The following is a 16,419-nucleotide window of genomic DNA, read 5'->3' as shown; positions in this document are numbered from 1 at the left end:
GTCAGTATGAGGAAAACCTAACTAGAATAATGTTTTTCGCTTCTCAAGAGAACCAGGATTCTATACCGAAAACTATTCAGCAGATTTAGCCTTGATAAGTGTGGAATATTCGTTCCTAGGGTACTAATATACGGTACTCTTCGATTTCTCATACATCTCGCAATAGACTATTTGCTTGTAATAAAATAAAGTGTTATCAAAAGTTACTTGTATAGCATGGCTTTAAAAATCGTCATGAAGTAAAATAACATGCAAATAATCATTAATTTATCTGAAAAATATTTTTATATGGCAATGATGTAGCTCAACACATTAGTCGAATAATTATTCATTTATCCTATAATCATCATTAATTAAACGAATAAAAATAATTAGTCGGCAGTCTGTAAATAATATTTTGGCTTGTCTAATTATATCTTGGAGTTTAATTTTTTCGGAGGCCGATTTTGATCGAATTATACGTGTATAAGGGTGGATCGTTATCTTGCCTATAAAAGCGTTTAGATGGTTTTTACATTTATAGAATTTTTAAAGCCAATACAGAACAACATAAATAATTTGAAATGGTTTTAAAATCTTGTCAAATGGGCCATTATATTTTCAATCTGAGTTGTACCGCGCGATACCAAGATTGAGACAGAAGGTACAACGTACCAGAGGTGATAAAGCTACAGTGGCTTTTTTTTACGCAATGAAAATATGATTGAGTAAGGAAAGTAAAGAGACACAGATCATCTCCACTATGCCAGGCCTCTAAATAAAGATATTACTTGAAACAAAAGACATGCATACTATTATTTTTTAGAGTAGGTTGTGAAAATATATCTTAGTATTTTTCCATAAAAAGAGTATCATCACATTGCATTAATTATAATTATATACTATATAGGCATATTCACATAACTATGTTTATATTGCAAACGAATTCCTAACATTTCAGATATTACAAGGAAGTGCCGCCGATTCCGCAAGCTTGGTAAATGATACAATAATTATCGTTATAAAACACATTTTGTATTAGGTATAGGATGAATAAACTTGAAATCTCAGTTTGTTTTTTTTTTCTTACATTAATTTGTCATTGACATATATAAAATATATTGACATATTGTTTTTAGTAAGTTGTTTTAAAAATTATAATAATAGGATATTAATATTAATTAATATAGGATATATTTTTTTAATGATTCCAGACCTGTATAATTTAATATTTATTTCAGGAAAATTGGGATGGATTGAATGGCCTCTCACATACTTTAACTATCCTTACTTGGTCAAAACGTAGGGATGGAGTTATTATCTTTACAAAATCATAATTGAATACAGATATTTGCCTGCAATCATATAAAATTCCCGCCGTTTGCATGAAACTAAACAATTTATATTGACAGTATCATCAATAACATAAAATAATAGTTTGGTCAGAACAAGACTTCAGGGAACTGGCAATGATGGTATAGATTATAGAAGAGGCATAACAAACGGCCACAGACAACATAATATCTCATCAATTGTGCGACGGATTACTCTTCATATAATTGTCAAATCTCTTGTTATAAAAAACACAATTTAAATTTGTTTTAAAACATGTTGTTGTAGATAGTAGATCTACAACAACATGTTTCATGCCAGTCAATTCTCACCCATTACTGTCAAATTTGTTAAACTGCACAAGTGACCTAATAACAATATTTCACTAATACTAATTTGATTTAGCCAAATGTATCTTATGACTTGAATAAATTAACGTAGCCAGAAAGCACCAGTTCTTTGGAAAACTACGAAAGACAAGGTTGTATTAACTGGTATAATTTTATCTAGTCAAGGTTATTTCCTTACCTTATGACCTCAAAGCTTTTAAGATTAAGTTTAATAAAATATCTTAATATTAATCACCGTATAAATAATAAACTGTGGCACACCCTTTTAGACCCTCAGATTTCTGTATTGTCTATAATTTACTTTTTTTTCTAATAGACAAGTAGGTAATCACTCTACTTGACACACGCTGTCACCTGTTTGGGTCTAGGCCATGACAGTTTTCCAGCATCCATAGCATATCATAGTTCTGAGGCATGAGAGAGATTAGTGAAGACCGATTTTGGAATCTTTATCACAGAGTAAAACTGAATACTAACAATAAATTTAATATCGTTATTAATTTTAATCCCGGAAATGAGCACTTTAATATCTGCGATATTGTAACAAGGTTATTCGAGTGGTTATTTTTAAGCTATAAAAATGTCATCAATATGTCAATCTGTTATCCTTAAAATAAAAGACAATAGGAAAATGCAAGAATCAAGAATTCCTTCATAATAATAGACATTAATTATTCTGTTTTGCAAATGAATATTATGTTTGCATCACGGTAGTTGACGTTAGATCCGGTGTAATAACAAATTATAATGATCAGTACTTTTGGTTCTCAAATAAAATTATTACTTAATATTAAGTTTTTCCTTTTATATAATTACCAGCTGCCCCTGCGAACTTCGTTTCTCCTTCATTGTGACTTTACTTAGACTACCTTTTTAGTACATGCTTTAGTACATTTTGTTATGTTACCCCAGATACTGATGGGTGTTCCGGAATGAAAAATTTTTAGGTTCTTCTGTAATTTTTTCTCTATATAAACCTAATAATTAAGAATTGTATGTATTTTTACACTCTGATCTGTAAAAAAATAAAAATAAATAAAATTAATTTAGGGGATGAAAAATAGATGTTGTCCGATTCGCAATGCTATCCGATCTTCACACTAAATTTCACGAAAATCGGTCGAGCCATATCGAAGGAGTTTGAGTTCCTTTGACTACAAACAAGATCTTCACAAGAGTGTTATCAATAAATTATTATTATTAAAATAATAATTTCCTACAGAGGCCGCTTTTTAGCTCTCGATCACGAATCATAAAACCAAATAACCTCATTGTTATTATAAGCTTTTAGCTTCATATTAGTTATTATTGAAATAATACTAAATACTTGTACAGTGTAATAAAATAGGCCACTGAGATAATTTAGTTTAAAGTATTTCATGTGACCTCCGCCGTTTACCCTACTAAAGCAAACAAACCAGTTTCTAGCAAACAAGATTAGTTATCGTTCATGTAACATGTGTACTGGCGTAAACGTAAAAATACTGCTACAGTATGCGGGAAAACTTCATAAATTTTTAATCTATACACTCAAGTTCTCGGAATAGCAATTTTCTTATGAAAATATTAAAAAGTTTGTTGCGACATTTTTAGAGTTTTATAGGCGTATCTCTCTCTTTAGTCAGCAGCTCATGTCTGAGCGTCGTGGTCAACAACAAAGCCTCTAGAGTGGACTATCTGCTTCCATCGGTTTCTGTCCAGTATCTGTCTGTTACAGGCGTATACTTAAAAAATAATAAATATGTTTCACCATTTAGGCAGGTTTGCAACTTTGAGAGAGAAATCGTATTGAATGTGTTTTGTAGTAAAAACATTGCTTAGTCACAATCTATCACAATTTCGGAATAATAATTCAACTGTTTTAAAATATTGTGATCGGATTTCCCATTCCTTAAATAATGTTTGCAAAGGCGTCACATTTCTCTTAACGCTAATGATTTGCAATCGGAAAATCCTAAATGCTTGCTGTCAAAAAGTCAACAAAAACCGGTTAGAGCATATTAAACAAACTTCTAAATTTAGAACTGAGTGCGTCAACTTATACGTCAATAAACAAAAAATAAAACATGTTGCTTACAACCCATTTATTAATATTTAAAGTAACAAAGCTTTTAGTATTGTCTTTTATTTACATAACTTTTACACATTTAAAGAAAAACACTTTTTTAACGGATTATAGATATGTATTAATACATATCTATAATCCGTTAAAAAAGTGTTTTTCTTTAACAAAGCTTTGTTCAGATGTAAAATTAATTTTCCACATGTCTAGAGATAGTTGATTGCAATAGAGAACAGTTTTAATAAGTGAAATAGTTAGGCAATGAGTGGAGATCAATAAAATGTAATAAAACTCAGCCTATAGCCCGTAATACAAAGATGTACGGTGTTGGCACATTGCCAACGTCCATACAAGATGAACTTCTATTATGGGACTTGCAAAGCAATTTCAGGATGCTAAATGTCTTTTTTAATGTTTTGTCCTTTTTAAATACTCGAGTAATGAGCAGGACATACATGGACCACAAATGTAGCGACGAAAAGTCTTGTTGTGATTTATTTAATCCTCTAGCTCGGCTTAATTAATCTAAAATAATATTATAAAGAGGAACGATTTGTATGTTTGTTTGTAACGAATTGGCTCAAAACGTACTGCACCGATTTGAAAAATTCTTTAGTGAACCATATGAACGCTAATTATCGCTGACTAATATTTTAATTGCAAGAAAAAAATAAGGTACCTTATTAAAACTACAATAATGTTACCGGAGTAAAAAAATGCCTATAAAATAAAATCTATCAACATGCGCTGCAAACTATTGATGAAAGAACAAAAAACATCTAAAATATTAAATAACATATCTTTGTGTATCACAAACAGTGTTTTAAAGATAAATGTCCATGCTAGTCTATCACAAGCGCGTCTTTGGTGTTTAACCTCTCATCCACCACGCAAAATGAGATAAAATTACTGAGATTAACAAAAGAATAGCTATTTACAAAATAAAGATACTGCTAATAGTAGATTAAGTTTTATCACCAAAAAAGTCGACTAATGTATACTTGATTTGGTATTCATCAGTTGAAAAATCGCTTGCGTAAAGATGTTATGGAACGTTGAAATTCTTGTTCAAAATCGCTTCGAAACCTCATTTGAAAATCGTCGCAAGACTCTAACTATTCTCAAGCCAACATAATGTTTAATTCATCAGCTTATTTAGTCACACCATAACGCGTTGACCTTGCTATAGTCGTGTTTCTATTAACTATTAGAATATGTGAATTGACAGATGCTTAAACCGCAAAAAACCCGATCGATAGATGCTGTTAATATAACATACCGTTTCGTATACTGCTTCAATACGTACTGATAGATTGCTATTTGAGTCAGAAAAATAAAGATTGGAACTGTATACAGAACATGGTTTATATAGTTCTAAATGAGAAAACATACGCCAAGATAAAAGACTAATCAATTTTTCACTTTCATAATAAAAATTGAAGTTTACATAGTTTGGCTTTAGTACATTTGATTATTACTAAAACATAGCCGCAAATATAAATATAGATTTATTTGTTGCTCCTAAATGCTTGTATTTACCGGTATGCATCGGTAATATGTACAGTAAGAATTAAAAAAAATTAAGGACAATATATGAATTTTAATAATCATAATTTAGTTATAAAAATAAACAAGATTAAAAGAAAATTAATTTAGTTATAAATAGGTTTAGGTTTTAACTTGTTATGTTTATATTCAGTTTTTAATTAAGTTTTCTATTGTATTAGAATTCCTGTAAAAATTGGAAATAACGAAAATAAATAAATAAGTAAATGTTTTAATGTATATATTTGCCCTTTCTTTTATCTGTTTTGGTAATTAATTTTTGCAATATCGCACTTCTTAACAGTCTTATTTTTACCATTTTCTTTAATTGCCTATAAAATATCGCTTAGTGTAAGGCCGTCCGTTGCATTGTTTTTTTAAAGTTGATATTATTATTTATATAGGTGCATTTACATTTATCTGTTTTGGTAATAAATCTTTGCAATATTGCACTTCTTCACAATTCCTTTTTTTACTGTTTTCTTTAATTGCCTAGAAAATATCGCTTAATAAGGCCGCCCGTTGCACTGTTTTTTATTGTTAATATTATTATTTAATTCTTGCAGAAAAAAGTTTAAAAAGTAATCATTACATAATAACACAGATGCAGATATATTGGATTTCGTAAAACAGCAAACCTCGGAAAACCTCGGCTCACGTTGCCAAGGCACGTATCCACGTGGGCGATGCAGAGTTGCAGACTCTAAGGTCATGGACAGATGCTAATTATTGAGATGACGACTCACACTAACATAGCCAGTAGCCTCACAAGTGGTAAGCATTGTCCTTTACACCTTGGCTTGACATAAATCTTTTATTAGATTTATGATACCGAAACATTTTATTAGGATTGCTATTTAAGTAAATTTAATCAATTGTATCTACCATGTTTTTTTGACATACTTTGCCCTTTCTTTTTTTCCTGGTAAGGTTAATTTTTCCGTATCCTCCTACAAGTCAATTCTATAATGTTTAATGAAATATATCTGGTAAGGTATACAATTTGAAAAATCGATTATTTTAAACAATATTATTCATAATATAATTTAATATATTTTATGACAAAAAATAATTAAACATAATTAACAATTTAACCTCGTTACTTAATATAATTTAAAGTGGAATGGAGATTTATTAAGGTCATTACGAATCAGTCTACAATGCGTTTATCCTTTCTATTCTTATTTACGGATTAATTTTACATTTTTTTATAGATAAGAGCAAATTACAAATACAATTGAGTTGCAAGATTTATTATATGCGAAATGCGACTACGAGCTATTTTTAATTGTTTAATTTGTCACAAACCCTAAAAACACTTTCTTATATGGTGTGGCTATTACTATTTCTTACATGCAAATGAATCTATTGCTTTGTCCTGGATTATTTAAATAGGGGTCATGCGTATATATAGGTCATTATGAAATGATTTATAGCAGCGAGTACTCAGGTATCTAGGCAATGTGTATGTATAACGTATTGGAGAATTGAGAGCCAAATTGAAAATTGGATTTCTTTTCATATTGTATTATAGGCCTTATTAACTCGGATTAAGGGTACCTTAGTTAGCATGTATATGGTATTTGTTTTAATGGGAACAAATAAGCAACAATATTGACATGTCCCTCCATTATTTATAATTGTGCTCTATTGGGAGTTCTTAACTAAAGTAAAGGTACATGCTAATATAATAAGTAATATAATTCAATCAATTTAATAATATAATAAGTTATTTTGTTGCCCACAGTAAAACTATATCATTTGATATGAAGTAGAAATATGTCATAGCCATGTTAAAATTTACTATTAGTTTTGTACAACTTTTACAAGTTCAGGTAGTGAGGGCACAATTATTTTGTTTGATACTATTTTATGTAGCACTTAAAATAATTCTACCAAAACAATAAAATGACCTAATAACTAACTACACAGCAATAAAATAAATTTTGCATACACAAAGTTATTTATTTATTTTACTTTGATTTAGGTTCCTTTTTTCATACTTTACAGTTACTAATTAAAATAAACATGACCCCTTTATCTTTTAAGAATACAGTTTCTTAAAATACTACAGATATATCTTTATAGCGTAGGTGGCCAATTATCTTCGTAATTGACCTCTGACTCTAGGTCAAATGATAGGCAAAATGAATTTATAAACGATAACAAAATTGTAATTCAAACCTGCCCTGTAAATTACTTTTTAAATTGGCAATATAATATGTCTCTGCAAATGTTAAGGCCAATTGTTATAAAGCCATTTAAGTTATATTTAAATATAATGTTATAAGACTTAATCTTTCTAAGGATATCTGGTATAAAATGTCATAAAAAATTTTGACCATTTTGACCATACCAATTTAAAGTTCTCAATTTAACAGATCTTAACTAATTAGACTAACTTTGTGTAAATAGAAAATTAATAATACAAAACAAAATTATTTAGGAACACAAAGGGCAATACATGAATCATAGGCTAACACTTGTTTATGAAATGTTCAGTGAAGATTTATGCCAAATGTGATAATTTTGCACCTGGCTATCTTATCACTGATAAATAAATATAGGTACAACACAAGTAACATCTTCATATAGATAAAAATATTAATAACATAATTTATAAAACTCAAATCAAAAAACATTATTAAACTTTAAAATTCTTGATTTAAACGTATACCTGAAGTAACAGAAAGCTAAAGGTTTCAAATTCAAATTATTGAGTAAAGTTTTTACATTATTAATATAATATAAAAGACATTAAAATAAGGTTTTTTTTAGCAACAAAAATTGTTAATACTTACGAGCTTACTAATACTTTATAATAATTAGATAGATGATAAATAATTAGCAGTAAAAAAGTTTATAATTCTTATAAATCTACCAAGAATGGAGAACCTAATATGTATTGCAAACTCAAACATTAATCATTACTTATGCTGTAAACAGCATTTATGTCAAGTGGTAGTACTGTAGTTATATTATATAGAAAAATAAAGTAGTTACCATGTTTTTCTTATGGTCAATAATCCTTTTCCAGGCTTCTTTCCACTAGTGTCTGATATGACTGAGAATCGGTCGCTAAAACTCCGTTTGACGTCAGGAATTTTTTTGAGGATCTTTTCACCAGACGACAGCCTTAAGGACCTGCCCTTGCTTAGCGGTCTGTCCCTTAATTCAACCTCACTGTCGATCACTTCAGACAAGTTATTCACTACTGCAGCCCGCTTAATACTTGTTTTACTTTTGCCCTTTGTATTTTCGTTTTCGGTATCGATATTTTTGTTATAAACATCACGATTATCACGATCACGAGCGGCTTGTACGAAACACAACATAATTTCGTCAGAAATATCCTTCATTGATTTACCAAAAACAATAGACCCATAGCTTGTATTGGATACACTAGTAGCATTACTTTCTTTTCAAAGGTTTATCAAGTTCATTCCTAAAATTATTTCAGTTCGATTTCAGTCTAAATTTAATTTAGTACAATATTATAATATTTTGTTACAACATAGAGGAAACTGTTACAGGAAGTGCAAGTAAACTACTTGAAACTTGGTACACTTAACCATTCACAATTCACGAATCATTTTTGTGGAGGTGGACACGTATCTATCTTATTAGAACGTAGTTTTGCAATTTGAAAACACTAGTTATTTATTTGGTAAATATAACCTACAAAAACATTTTTGACACTTCAGATTTGACGTAGGATTAAGGCCGAAGAAATTATGAATTCACAGATTAAATTGATTGTCCGATTCTTTCTAGTCAATGCTCTGGTTTTTTTTTAGTTTCAGAAAAATTACCGCTATTAATGATTTAATTAACCACGACTATTGACATGTTCACCCGACCGCGATGAATCGACTATCAAAGTATCGACAGTAAGCGCCGATCAACTGCCAGCCACTCGAAACAACTGTTCACTAATACTGTGGAACTCACGACCGCGAGTTAAGCGAATAGTATTGTATAAAAGCAGATTAGATTACCAAAGTGATGATTCGCGACAGGGAATAACTCGTTTGGTTATTGTTTTACATTAACAATAATATCCCCAATTACCGTTCAGTATTTATTTTTACATTTCGGTATGCGTTAAACTTGATATCCAAACAGAAACATTAATTAAGAAGAGTTTTCAGTTTTCAGTTTCAATTAGTTATCCGAATGTATAAGTAGGGAGTAATAATAGACCTCAACTGCATGTTGTCAAACAAATACACATGCTTAAATGCTCTTACCGACAGGAATAGAAATCAATACCTAAGTAATGTTAGGGAAATACGCCAAAGAAGTGGGATCACCAGGGTTACCGAGAACCACAAACTTTCGTGATTGCATTGAGTTTAACAGTAACATACTTTCTTCCAATTCTTTGCCTTTCTGTTTTTTACCGACTTCAGTAGTTGTATACCTTATAAATCAAAGAGGTACAGAAATTTATCGGTCCCATTCTTCATTGGTAAAGAGATTTCCTACATACATATTAACAAAATATTTATCATTCAGTCACAATTGTGAGATAGGTTCATTATAATTATGAGTATGATGTCTCAGCTATGACAGCGTTCTAAATTATCGTTGAGTACGTAATAGAAAATTTTCACGTTATTTAACTTATAAACAATTGCCTAATTGTTTACCCATGAAGGTATGATGAATTTTTCTACCTTGTGCAAACTTAGATCAAACGATTGGGTAATCGCCTTCATGAAACTCATATAAATTGTTGACTGTCAACTACATCATGAGTCAACGGTGATGTTAAACGTATTGCCAGCAGAAGTTTGTTCACTTCTAAATTAAGCACATTAATGAAATCTTGAGAAATTATAAGCTCATAAGTTTTATAAGTTTTTTAATATTTTTGTTGAAAAATTTTTACTTTATCTATTCAAAATATAGATACAGGTGGATGTGACCGATCTTCCTATCTACATCGACCACTAATAATAAAAAAAATACTTTCGTTCTTTTTTGTTTCTAATAATGAAAAAAAAATCTACTGAATACGACTACTAGTACATAATATATTTAATTTAACAAATTCAATATTATCTGGATATTGAAACAAAAAACAGTTGGAACGATTTTCGAAGAATCGTGGAAGAATAAAATAATTGTAAAGTGTATCTAATCCCTATCGTACTAAATATTGTAATGTTAAAAGAACGATTTTTAACTTGTTAGCTGTTTTGTATTGTTTGATCGGGAAATATAAAATTTATCTAATTTCAATGAAAGAACCTACGAAAACTAACAAAAGAAAATTGTTAAGCATCAATTTTTATTTATATTTAGTTTCATTGGCCTACCTATGTTACACATACAATTGTAACCAGGCAATGACCTAGTACACAGATGTAACCTAATTTTATGCTCAGCCACGATTTTAATGACACAAAATTCAGGGAATATTGTTGAACAACATTCTTAGGATCAGAAACCAAATGGCGTTACATAATGTGTTCTACATTATTTCCACTTTTTATAAATGTTTTCGTTTAAACTTATTTAAATGAATAACTTCCTTTTCTTTGTCAAATTGTTTAAAAATATGTGTATTATTTAAATAAATGTACTTAATATTATGACATGAGATCTACAATAAAAAGTTGGTATTTTATTAAAAATCCCTTATAAACTCTACCAAATGAACTTTCTACTCGTATGTGTTTTTGGTAATACTATTGTTGTTTAATATTTTTATAATTACGATAACAATGTTACCTATAACCTATTTATTAATAGGTATTTCGTGATACAATAATCGTGCTTAAAAATTTCCGGAACGATCGATTTTATTATCTAACTGTACGTTTTAACTATAATTTTGATATTTTAAAATATTTAAATGCAGAATTTAAAAAGCAATACCAACATTTGAACTGGCACTAAATCAAAGGCAATGAAATTAAAAAAAATGAAGAATACAATGTTAATTTATGTTTGGTTCAATTTATGTGCCTCAGTGTATGAACATGTGTCTTAATAACATCTTAGGTTTTTCTTTTGCGAGCGACTGTCACATGTTAATTAGAACTTGGACAATTCCAACGCTCTACTGAATCGCAGAAAGTTCACGGATCGCCGGATATTGACTGTTCTCTAATACCTCATACCGTTATCATATATGTCTACGTCATATATAGATTAATCAAAACTCAATAACTGCATTTAATGAATGCGTACATGATTGTATTACAATCAATATATATACAAAGGAATTATAAAAGAATAACTAAACTTATTTTATGTTAATGATAAGAAAATATTTCAACGTATAGGTCAAAGGTTTTTTAAATATTTCAGCTAAGCATAAAACAATGTATATAAATTGATAAAGTATAATAATAACGAAGATAATAGTAAAGGTCAGTAGATGGTTCACTTAATCACAGGAACATCATCAGTTGATACGTGGAACCAAGTAATTATAATTATATTACTAACCTCCTAATATTATAAGTTAATAAGTCATAAGTTGTTTCAATATAATAAAATATATTGAAACAACTTATGATATATTATTTTCTATATCTCTGTTCTCCGTCCACATTCGGTCGTTGCGTAATTGTTCTCAGAATCTTTCATTAAGTGTTAACGGTTACTTTAAAAAAAAAATAACACCAGCAAAAAACAGTTTTCACAGTCTGACACCGGGCGAATATTCTAGTTTTAATATGCCGTTATTATAATAATTACTTTATTAGTGAAAACACTCTCTCTCTAAATACGTCTGTAAATTTTATTCGAGAATTTAGTACGCTGATATCACACTGGAGATTTGTGATTAGTGAAACTTTAATGTCCACGTTTGGCCAAATACAATTAGTTGTAAAGTACCTACCCTCTACGACAATCCCCAGGTGAATTATTTCTTCTACTCCTGAGCCAAGCCTTTCTCAAGTTAACAACAGGCAGGCTATCTCTTCGTAAAGACCATTTTATCTTCCCACTTGATGGTAAAGTCAGAGGGAGGTACATTATAACATCACTTTCCATTTTCTTCGGATTTTCCTTTACATCATTTCTATAACTTTTAGAACCCCTTAATCATAAAAACTAAATTATTCTTATGCCACTGCTTTAACTTATGCACTTAGAGGTATCATGATTTTAGTAATAAAGGGGGAGAAACTTGCAAGTAAGAAAAAAATATTCTAAATTTTAGATACGATAAAAACCTCGTGATGACGGTAAAACACTAACTCTGTTAGTGCTTATCACGCATGCAGTCGCTTCTTATTTGTTTAAAGATATAAAAGCGGTAAATAATACCCCGTTGTCTTTTCACTTAAAGCATTATTAATTTCGAGAACAAGTTTTTTACGTGTTCATTTTAATTGAAATAATGCGACATGACGTACGTATGATAATCGAAACATTGAATTTCGAAAAAAACAATGGCGCTACAAGCTATTAGGTCTGGTTCTCATAACTGTGCATCTGTTTTGTAATCATTTGTTTTTTTCTGTGTCTGACACACGCCGTTTTTTTTTATAGAATAGGGGACAATCGGGCAGCAGGCTCACCTGATTTTAAGTGATACCGCCGCCCGTGGACCCTCTCAATGCCAGAGGGCTCGCGATTACATTCGTTACAGTCAAGAGAGTATAACACGTATAAACGTCCATTAGCGCACAGCTAATCGTATTTCAGGGATGAGAGTGGCACACTGAAGCCAAGGCAGGCTAAAATAATAGACAGTAAGATCGGTCAAATTCTACTCTTCGCTATGACATCCCGAAATTTTTTGATTAATTTTATAAATGACAGTTTTCGCTAACAAAAACTGGTATCTCCTCTCTATCTCTGTGATAACACACCAGGAACATAGATTGATCGATTTCGAGGCAATATTTATAATTCTGATCAAAATAAATGTTTTTAGGTATATTGATGGTTCGTTAGATTATATGACATTATTCGCTTGTTATTTAACATACTCCAACTGCCTCCTTTAATGACAGACTTAAAATTATCCATAACACAATAAAAAATTCATTTTATCCTTGTCTTAATTATAGTTACGTAATTAAAAGTAGGTATTATTAAATATAAGTACGTGCTAGTTCAGGCTAGACACAATTAATTGCTTTTGAAAGACGGGGCTAGATTGGCGAATCGCCAAGGAATTTTCAAACTGCATATTGCAAGATAGCCTAATCAAATTATGATAGAAGTAACTTTGAAACTAATTTAAATATTATGAGAATTCTCTATTTTTTTTACATTCGACCGAATAACATTTCATTTTAAGGAATTCAGTTTTCAGCTTGAAGTATTAAGTAAATAATAATAAGGATGTGTATCAGGCAAATGTTTTTATTGGGCCCATTCCATAATTCTTTTACTATGAAGGACTGCAGCTATATCTGGGGGCAAGGCAGTGAGCCTGCCATGTTGAGCAAAAAGGCGGTAAGGCCTGTTAATGTTGGATGGCCAAGTTTAAATACATTAACATTTAAGATTTTTTTTATATTTTTAATATTGGTATGGTTTATTAGGTTACTTTATTACGTATACAAATACCTTAAGACAGAAAGTCCCTTAAGTAAGAACAGAATAAATTAACCAACATGGTATTACATGAATCTTACACCTTTTTATGGTAGAATAAAGCGATGTGTGTTTTTGATGGCATTATGGATTTTTTATATAAGAATGTACTCTTGATACACATGTAATTTCTTTCTCTTTTTATTTTATTTATTGACTTGTAAGAAATGTATATTGTGTGCCAAAATTTAAATGTTATCGAATTCAATAATAGTTATTATAAGTGTATTTTTATTGCTATCGTGTTCGTGTTTGCATTAATGTTTCATTTTATGAGTAAATATATTTTATGTCTGAGTATGCCTTATAAACATACATTCAGCGGAAAAAATACCGTAACACAAAAAAGATAATCCATAAACGTAATGAGGTTTTTGCCACGGCACTGGCTTAATCAACATACAGCAACTTATTTTAACTATATTTTATTATCTTAGGTGTTATTATAAATACCTACCTAACAACCTTGGAGCACACGAATAACAAATGTTTTTCGTAGCTTATATACGTCATAGAACAGCTATAAACATTGTTTGAAGACTATATTGGAAATATTGTTTTCTTCGGCGTTTTATCAAATCGCATCATGGAAAAAGGGCATTTTACTAAGCGTAGAACTTACACAATAGTCATTTAAATCCTTCTTACTATATAATTTGATGAGCCATAAAAAACCAGTAACATCGTTTAGAAGATATCAGTTTAAAGTTTGCAATTTTAGTTATTATTCAAAATACTTTTATATTTTAATATTTAATTCATTTCAAAAGGACAAAACAAATGACTTTTTAGCATCTACCTTCATTCACTCTTACTAAAATGTTATATACTGATTTATTATCGTTAAATAAGAATAGATAATACTTATAAGTTTTACCAGAACAACAACATTCTGCACATATCTCGCGACATTTTCACATTAATATGATATTTCATATTCATTCCCAAAATAGACCACCTACGCATGTCTACAGTGCGTGCTACGTGTGCTACAATGAGTGAATGAAAATAAGAAAATATATTAATGAAATCTTTAAGACTTAACACCTATACACATCGTTTTAAAGGCGAGAATGCTTTGTCAAACGACAAATTGACGACGAAATACACAAAATTACCTACGTAGTTGCATAACATCTGTTTACTGAAATTTAACGTCGTTTATTAATCTATACTAATATTATAAAGAGGAAAGGTTTGATTTTTTGTTTGTTTGTATGAATTGAATAGGCTCCGAAACTACTTGGCAGATTTGAAAAATTCTTTCACTGTTGGAAAGCTACATCATTCCTGAGTGACATAGGCTATATTTCATTTTCAAAAAAAATAGGCATCCTTACTAAAATTACGATAACATTAACATTTGTTCATTATTTGATACAATTCTAACAGATGGCGCTGAGTTAAAGGTAGTTTAGTTTAGGTCCGTGTCGTGGTACCAACGTTTCACATAAGTTCTCCTACGGTTTCCCTTGATTAATTTACTACTATGTAATATAACAAAAACCTTAGCCACAGCAACGCTTGGCCGAGTCTGCTAGTTGTATAAATAATCAAAAACAGACGTTAACGATAGTGTAGTGGAAACACACTTTTTCTGCCCACCAGGACGTCGAACAGATTTAAAACTTATATACTTAAACCAATGATGAAATTGATAATTATATTGCGCGTATCAGACGTTACTTGCGCAATTAAACTTATAGTTAATAAAAGTTTTATTTTAATTACGTAAATATTCGGTGTATGTAGATAGATATAATTGCTACTCACTGTCCCGGATATACAGTGGAGGGAACTCGTAGGTGCCTGCGAGGACGATCGGCGTCGCTGCCGTCGCTGGCTTCTTCAAGCCCGTGCGAACTGCCCGACCCACCTGCCGACCTTTTAAAATAAAACCATAATTAAGTCAAACATACTTATACAACTGAGCCGCCGAAGAAAATGAAATAGAATTTACACTTTTGCAGCTGTGAAGCAAATATAGGCCAACGTAAAATATACATACACTAGTATTGTAAATAAACATTACTAGAGGACAGAGCCAATCAGATAACCGATTTACGTTAGAACATTATAAATTCTATTTGCGCAGATATATTATTTTAACGGTATCATGTTGAAGAAAACGTCTCCAACAGATAGATCTTTAAATTAATTGAAGTATTCATGTTCATATATATATTCTGTTCGATATTATATAAACATTGAGCTGATCTGCAATTGAATTTTGCTGTAAATATTTTATACCTTTTATCGACATAGCACAATAAAAAAAACAAAGTATCTTCTAAAATTATTGCAAAAAAAATTGACTAAAATTCGATTGCAAAATTTGTGTTGTAAAAACCTTCATTGTATTATATTAACACCAAAATACAAATAAACAATAGACGTTTATTACTTATACAAATAAACAAAAGAAACAGCGAGCAATTTGTTCAAGCTTAGCTACACATTCCTTACCTCTGATTACTAAAGACAAGATTAGTATAAATTGCAAGGAAATATTAAGCCAATAAGCAGTGATTTGGAAAGGAAAAATAAGGTAATGTAATTAATTTTGTGCTTGCTTGTACC

General features: G+C 30.2%; 1 protein-coding gene across 3 annotated transcripts in view; it reads right to left on the bottom strand.

The window, feature by feature from the left end:
- LOC110996673 (uncharacterized membrane protein C20F10.07) overlaps nt 1-16,419 on the bottom strand; it is a 43,821-nt gene that overhangs the window by 24,069 nt on the left and 3,333 nt on the right. Inside the window, exon 4 of one of the 3 annotated variants that reach the window (XM_022264476.2) lies at nt 15,613-15,723. In XM_022264476.2, coding sequence (XP_022120168.2) covers nt 15,613-15,723 — 111 coding nt within the window. Of the gene's footprint in view, nt 1-8,271; nt 9,214-12,127; nt 12,426-15,612; nt 15,724-16,419 lie in introns of those variants that run through there. The other 2 variants (XM_022264479.2, XM_022264477.2) reach the window with 2 other exon arrangements.

This window comes from Pieris rapae, chromosome 5 (genome assembly GCF_905147795.1).
Source record: "Pieris rapae chromosome 5, ilPieRapa1.1, whole genome shotgun sequence".
NCBI classification, from domain to species: domain Eukaryota; kingdom Metazoa; phylum Arthropoda; class Insecta; order Lepidoptera; family Pieridae; genus Pieris; species Pieris rapae.
Note: the sequence above shows the minus strand (reverse complement) of the source record. Positions and strands in the feature narration are given on the sequence as shown.